The sequence below is a fragment of the Pyrus communis genome, chromosome 10, assembly GCF_041283825.1.
Source record: "Pyrus communis isolate YQ-2024b chromosome 10, ASM4128382v1, whole genome shotgun sequence".
Classification (NCBI taxonomy): Eukaryota; Viridiplantae; Streptophyta; class Magnoliopsida; order Rosales; family Rosaceae; genus Pyrus; species Pyrus communis.
The window spans coordinates 20,115,408-20,122,616 of NC_142574.1; the positions used below are offsets into that span (position 1 = coordinate 20,115,408).

General features: G+C 37.4%; 2 protein-coding genes across 3 annotated transcripts; one reads left to right on the plus strand and one right to left on the minus strand.

Moving 5' to 3' along the window:
* Positions 1–1,716: 1,716 nt before the first annotated feature.
* Positions 1,717–4,715, minus strand: LOC137730216 (DNA-directed RNA polymerase I subunit rpa43). The gene is made up of 6 exons (XM_068469284.2): positions 4,408–4,715; positions 3,544–3,695; positions 3,256–3,365; positions 3,075–3,160; positions 2,364–2,468; positions 1,717–2,248 (listed from the first exon to the last, which is right to left on the minus strand). Exons 1-6 carry the CDS (start codon positions 4,515–4,517, stop codon positions 2,119–2,121), a joined length of 693 nt encoding a protein of 230 aa, XP_068325385.2. The 5' UTR covers positions 4,518–4,715; the 3' UTR covers positions 1,717–2,118.
* Positions 4,716–4,727: 12 nt separating this feature from the next.
* On the plus strand, positions 4,728–7,209 carry LOC137730215 (protein FAR1-RELATED SEQUENCE 7). 2 transcript variants are annotated; one of them, XM_068469283.2, is made up of 3 exons: positions 4,728–4,863; positions 5,688–6,226; positions 6,399–7,209. In XM_068469283.2, the coding sequence occupies exons 2-3, from the start codon at positions 5,711–5,713 to the stop codon at positions 6,591–6,593; spliced, it is 711 nt and encodes a 236-aa protein (XP_068325384.1). In that variant the 5' UTR covers positions 4,728–4,863; positions 5,688–5,710; the 3' UTR covers positions 6,594–7,209. The 2 variants fall into 2 exon arrangements, with proteins under 2 accessions (XP_068325384.1, XP_088534665.1); XM_088678539.1 differs by having other exon boundaries at positions 4,729–4,863; positions 5,710–6,226.

A 7,209-nucleotide genomic window follows, 5' to 3' on the forward strand; every position in this document is an offset into this window, starting at 1 on the left:
TCCCCTCCTCCGTTTAATAAAAAGATTTCTTTAAAAAATTATAAAATTGTGGCGTGTTGGGTGTCCCATTTGAATTCTTCCTTAGTAAGGTTTGCTCTTAGACCTACTCCAATCTTTGGAGTAAAACTCAATAGGTTCTAAACTTACCTCAATTTTCTCAAACTCTTGGGTCAAATATGAGTTTTAATCCAAAACTCATTTCTGGGACAAATTGAGCCCATAATTCTACCTGGGACCATGTAAGTGTATCTTTCTTAGTTTTATCTTTATAAATTTATTAAATTCAATGGTTAAGATCTAATATTATCAAATTCAAAGGTAAAAAAAAAAAAAGATCTAATTGTCCAAATTTAAATACAACGGCTAAAATAATTAAAAAAAAAAAAAACTTTCTTGTATTTCATATTCTTTCATAGTATTCCACGAGTTTCATGGTGTCGGTTTAGTGATTTTTTAATATTTATCGTAATCTAAATATTTTTAGGTTAAAATGTTCATAAAATTAAATTAATATAATCTACATCATTTTTTTTTCTCTAAAAAAATTACTTTAAGAAAAAATTATCATAAATTTATTCTTTAATAATTTCGGATTAAAAATTTAACCCAAAAAGGTTGGAGGAGAAAAATGATTTCTAGTTAAAACCTAAATTTAACCAAAGGATTGGAGATGATCTTAGGATCACGTTTGACATGCCTATTCAATGTAAGTTCTTGATTGTTGTTAATAAAATTTCCTTTTATCTATAAAAAAAAGTTGGAATATGTAAATGTCATGTTGTTTCCGCGCAACAATGCGATGACATACATTAATGCACTCAGAGAGGAGAAATTATAGTATAGTACAATAGCACCACGTAGTACGCAATAGAGTCCATAAAACTTAGTTTTTGCTAAATTTGAAGAGCCACGTAGGTTTGTAAGCTCCAACAGAATTGATAAACTGGTTGTTCAAAATTGGGACCTTTACTTTACTCTACGTTTAGAGACTCTAGCCCAGTCAGCGAACATATTTTACAATCATTCAAATCTATCTTTTCGTCATTGGACATGACTTTAAGAACCTACTGGCCATCATGGTCCGATGAACCGCCACCGTCGTCGTAACCATCGCCAGCAGTCTTGACAAAGGAATACAAGCCGAAGTTGAGTGTTGCCACCAATGTGGAGGCATCGATTGACGGTGTTCTTCTCACAGTGGAGGAAGAGGAAGATGACGTGAGGGTTGGTCAAGCTCCGGTTGTGGGGAGGGTGACCAAGGCTAGTCGGATCGAGGAGGTGGAAATCAGTAGGAGATGCTGAATGGTGGAGATCTGTTCGGAGACAGGAGTTTTTACACGGTTATGGCGGACGCGGTGAGGTTGATGGTTTGATTTGGGCTGTAAACGTTGTATGGCTTTCATATTAGTTAATAGGCTTCCGATTTGAAAGAGATTCACTTTGATGTTTCTCGTTTTGTACTTCAACAAATCTACTGACAGACACCCATGCACGAAACAAGAACCTACCCTTCAATGCTGAAGTTCACTTTAGTTCATAAAGTGAGAAAAGAAATGAATCAAGAGCTTGAACAACTCGACGAGCTATTCATCGTGCTTGAAAATAGTCTCATAGGACTCGCCGGACAAATGATGAACTAAGCTAAGCTTGTTGCATGTCTAATCGAAAACTTGAACTAAAAAGCAATTTCATGAAGAATGACAAACATAACACAAGTAGAAGAAGACAATACATAACCTCAGAGATTGATAATTTACCATCACCTACAAAAACATAATACAGCACGACTTTCAAAGTTCTGAAACCAAAATACCAAGATGTTTTGTGTCCTCCAAGAAACTTGTACCAGAGTTTGTGGTAATATCCCGGCAAGCAGACATAAGATTTTCAGATAAACCTAATAAAAAGCTCCCAATAAGTTGAGAACGAGAGATGAACCTCTTTCTTCATTAATAATTGGAGTAATTTTGCATGCCCCCCTGCCTCCTCTATTCTAGATCAACTAATCTGCTCTCATGCCTTTGTCGAGTTCAGAAACATAACATGATTCTATTGGTAATAAAATAATCACCTGAAAACGAATATCATGTAAAGACTGGACAGCAGTCTTCACGACTCTTATTGTGTTTTGTGTTTCTTTGACTTCTTGACATGATGGTCATTATTGACTGAAACAGTTTCGGCACTGGTTCTACTAGGCTCTTGCATAACTGATTCTCCATCGTTTCCTTTCCTCCGCTTCGCACTCCTGCAAATTCTTTCAACAATTACAATGCAGAATCTACTTTTTTCCTTTCTCAAAATGGATTATATACTTTTAAATGCAGACTGTTTCAAGTTAAATTCCAAGGTCAGAGAAGTACCCATCTGTTAGCGAAGTATCTTCCGTTTGTTTATCCAACCAGATAATGTTTCCTGTGTGAGCTGGAAGCAAGGAACCATAAATGTACAGTGTTTCCTCATCCACACTGCAAACATCAATGTTATGAAAGTACACAAGTATAATAACACATTTTTTTGAAAAGACAAAGTACAATAACAATCAAATCTATCACTTAGTTGAGAATCTACAACGTGAGCAAATGAGTACCTAACCACATATATAGTGCACAAAAGTATAGTCAACCAGTCGCTTTTTAGTTTACAAGATATGCACAATCCCCACAATATGAACACTTAAGCAAGCATCCTACCTCTCTCCCTCATCACTATTTCATGACTCAAGCATCTAATTCACAAACCTCGAAAATGACTGTGAGTTGACGAGAACACCATTATTCCAATAAGTGAACGAGAACGCCATTCCTCAGTTAAATAAAGAAAAGAAAAACCGCAAGGACTATACCACTAAGAGCAATGCTAGAGTGACCATTTTTTCAGACCACATTCTGTGGCAGATGGGGTTAACTTATGACATCAACCATTATGACCAATTGGTCGTTGACTGATCACCTGCCAGTGCTACATGACTTTGATTACTCATGTGGTCTAAAAATGCAGTCTCTTCAGCATTGCTGCTACCAAATTTCAGTTTTCTTTCAAATCACAAGAAGGTAATTATAATCAAAGGTCACCTTTTGACTAATAGTCGTATCATCGTTCCAACTTTTATTACATGCCGCTTGTGAGATCTGCTAACAAATAATTGCTTGCCATGTTTCTATAAGAACAATGGTGCACCAGAAGAAGGATGAATTAATAATGGGAAAATTAAGGATATGAATGCTGAAACACAATGATGAAGAAAGCACTTACAGATTTATATTGAAATTCCTCGCGAATATCTCTGTCTGTTATGACAGCAGATGAGAAGCCAAGGATAATGACATGAATTGATTCTTGTGTGACTTTCACAACCTTTCCTTCTGCAGTGGCAGAACATCACATAACAAGCAGCAGGATCACCATTAAAGAAGTGTATCATTTGATAACAGGATGCATTTTTTATAACAAAATAAATTAAACTTTGAGCATAGTACTCTCGCGAGGTATAAAATTTGTATGTATGTTACTTCATTAGTTAACACAGAACAAGAATACTACCTACAAGCATATCGGGCTTTGGAGAATACAGTAATAACTTTGCTTTTAGTCTGACAGTAAAATAAGGATGAACTCCGGGAAGAATCTTTGCGTCCTTATCTAAAATGTTGAATTCATAAGCCAATACAATACCCTCAAATGTATCATTGTACCTGCATGAGAAACCAGAGACAGAAAATTAAATACCAAATACTACATCACAAATACTCTTAACTTTGATTCTCATATTACACAAACGCGTGAAAAAACGGAATATTATTCCAACGAGGGCTACAAACGCCCTCAGCACTTGAACAATACAGAGTAGCCAACTGATGAATTTGGAGACAGTAAAAACAAATCCGAACACACTGCATGAAGATATCATTCCTTAACTCTGACAAATCAGCTCTCATTTGCAGTCTTTCTTAAGCAAATTACTTATTTGTTGCAAGGCATTGCAGGAACATTCAGAAATTACAATTAAATGGGGAAAAATCGTCTGTTTCTGTTCGAAATTCTGACTACATAATCGGTATTTTACAAACATAGTCTCCAAAAAGCTCACGTTTGTTGCAAGGCAGAGTCCAAACAGAGGCATACATTGTGGGAACATTCAGAAGTTACAACAAAATGGGTAGCAAACATCTCTCTTCAAAACACCGAACAAGTAACCCGGTGTTTCACAACATAGTCTCCGAAATGCTCATGCTTTTTCCCGAAATTCAACTCAGTTGACTCAGCCAACAGAAAAAACAAAAACCTTTACGAGCAATCCTTACGCGGGCAACATTGAAACCAATCATAAAAACAGCGTCAAGCTTACAAATCCTCAAAAACATAAAAAAATTAGAAACATCAAAGAAAGGGTTGCTGAGAAAGTACCTCAAAAGCATCGAGCTGAGCTCGCGCAGGATTGCTTTGTGGACATTGTTGCCCGTCGACGGATGCAAATACACAACCAAATTGGCATCCGAAACGCTCAGCCCCTCCATTGCGTCCCCAATCCAAACTGGGGTTTTTGCAACTATGGCGGAAAGCCTAAAACCCTAGCAGATCGCCACAGACTCTCCAGCTCGCGTTGGAACGTTTGATGGGTTTATCCACCATTCTCCAAGGTTTCAAACTTTATTTGGGCTGCTGTGCCAAAGTTGGGCCCTAGTCTTCAAACCGGGTCTATTACTAATAAGTGTCAAGTGGGTCCCACCGCATATTACATCAGAGCCGTTGAAATATGTATGTAGATCAAGAGAAACTGGGCGTTCTCAAATTTCTTCTCCCAGAGTTGGAGGCAAAAGGTCAGAAACGAGCGTGAATGCATTCACTGGCGGAAGGAAGCAAGTAAGTTTCTATCTGGGTTTTGAGCAATGAGCTTATTCAACTAAATATACTAATTTTTCAATTAAAAATGGTAATTTTTTAATTACAAATGATAATTGGGATTAAAGGCCCTTCCTTTTGATTATGTGTGGGCTAGGGTTATGCAGCAAAATTGGATTAAATTAAGCCTGTGTTGCAGTGTTAGCATCTACTGGAATATTTATTTGGAAAATTAGTCAAATTCCTGCAGTTTTTTTTTTTATTTATCCGGGCTTTGATTGCTTATATACGATGCTGTTAATTTTGGCGGGTTAGTATTTTGGACCCTTTTTCTTCCTCCTAAATTTGTTGGCTTCGAGTCATTGGATGTTAAAGTTTTATTCTTGACAGAAGTCTGAAGCATCTGCATTGTGATTTAGGATTCTGATTTGTGCAAATTGAAATTCATGAAAATCGCGTATTTGAAACGAAATTTACTTTTTTTTGGTGTGGATAGCTTATCTGCATACAAATGGCCCCAACACGTTCGTTTTCAGTTTCATACATCCAAATCACTGGACTTATTGCCTATCATATGACTAGCAAAAACAGACACTCGCGTGCATGAATTTTTTGGGAGAAAAGCAATGCATGAGGAACACATATTCCCTATAAATGGATACTTGTGAAGATGATTGATTTGTTTTTGTGTTCAATTCTCGTTTTCCTATTTGATTTTTGGAATTTTCCATTCGATTTCCCTATCGTTTGCTTTGATTTTGCATTACGAACGTGCATCACATCCATTTACTTGCATTGGTTCTGTAAATGTCGTTTATATTTGTACAATGTTGTGAACTTCACAGCTTATGGAAGTGAGAATTACAGAATGGCTGCAGATCCTACTCCAATGGAGTCTGAAGCGGATTTGAACAGGATGGTCGTGGAGAGTCCAGTTGAAAGGGATATTCTGAACACTGAAAGTGGAGAAATGCTAGACTCAAACAATGGGACAGATTTGAAAGAAAATGAAGTAGATGGTATTCTAGAACCTTATGTTGGTATGGAGTTTGACTCTGAAGAGGCTGTCAAGGAATACTATGATGCATATGCCACGCGTGTGGGTTTTAGAATCCGTGTTGGTAATTTCCATCGTTCAAATCGTGATGGATCCATTAACAGTCGTAAGTTTCTTTGTAACAAAGAAGGTTTTCGTGACAATAAGCAATCAAAAAGGGGCGAAGTAAGGAGGCCGAGGGAGGAAACTAGGGAGGGCTGCAAGGCAATGATTATGGTGAGGAAAGAGAAGTCCGGGAAGTGGGTTGTTACAAAGCTTGAAACAAAACATTGTCATCCTATGTGGATTTCTAGAGGCAAGAGAGTCACCATTCCGGCTCCGTCACAGGTCAGTTGCTTTAATAAACACAGTGTGAGTTCTTTAATACATGAATGGAATCATATTTTCCTGGGAAGCTTGTGAAATGGACGTGTCTCACAAATAGACCTTTGATTGATTTCGAATTTCTGAGATCTGCAATATTATACATTTATGAAATAACATTATCATGTATGTGCAGGATGAGAAAGATAAGAAAATTCGTGAGCTATCTGCAGAGCTTTATCGAGCGAACCAACAGTTAGCAGAGTGCAGAAAAACACTTGAAATGGTCCTGAAAGAGGTAGACCAACACGCAGACCGCCTTACTATAAGTGTTCAAGACATAGTTAAGAATGTAAAACAGATTGAAGACAAGGATCGAGAGAATTTATAACGTTCTTAGTTATAACAGAAAAACTTATATCTCCTATTGTGCCAATCAAAAAGCTGGAATTTGGTACGCCTCTTAGACAGTCTAGTAGACGAAGGAAGAGACAGCGAGCCTTATTGCTAATTGCTAATTGCTAGCTTCTGTGTCATTTTCTGTACATTTTTCATTGGTTAAACAGAAAAGTTCTCTCCAGTAATGTGGGATGACCTCCTGCATTAGTGTGTTGTGGTGGTGGCTGTTATTCAGTAACTCGAAGGTATGAAAGCGAAATACAGTTATGCAGGGACAGGGTTCCTGGTACCCGGAGATGCCATTCTCTTTTACACAGGCGCAGAAGTCGTTGTCAGCATTGGAATTGGTAGAATGGCTGGGGAGTATGAGGCCTTGCATAGTCGGAGCCTGAAAGTGTTGAATAACTCGAAGGAAAATACTTGGTTCATTCCCTTGGACGCAGCCATTTCTACTTGCATGCTAATCACAGTTTGACATTGTGCGTAGAAATCTTTCTTTCTTGTGTTTTATAAAGTTCGCTAGTAATTTATTTTCCCAACAGGACATCGAAATTATACAGAAAAATATACATCCTGCACAGTAAAGTTACTAGAATTCCTTTTTGCCT

Coding starts and splice junctions, on each gene's coding strand:
- LOC137730216 (XM_068469284.2), bottom strand. CDS start 4,517: ATGGAGGGGCTGAGCGTTTCGGATGCCAATTTGGTTGTGTATTTGCAT. Junction 3,696..4,407: donor CTCAGCTCGATGCTTTTGAG/GTACTTTCTCAG, acceptor TTTCTCATGCAG/GTACAATGATACATTTGAGG. Junction 2,249..2,363: donor GATACTTCGCTAACAGATGG/GTACTTCTCTGA, acceptor AAGAATTTGCAG/GAGTGCGAAGCGGAGGAAAG.
- LOC137730215 (XM_088678539.1), top strand. CDS start 4,838: ATGCATTCACTGGCGGAAGGAAGCAA. Junction 4,864..5,709: donor TCACTGGCGGAAGGAAGCAA/GTAAGTTTCTAT, acceptor TGAGAATTACAG/AATGGCTGCAGATCCTACTC. Junction 6,227..6,398: donor CCATTCCGGCTCCGTCACAG/GTCAGTTGCTTT, acceptor ATGTATGTGCAG/GATGAGAAAGATAAGAAAAT.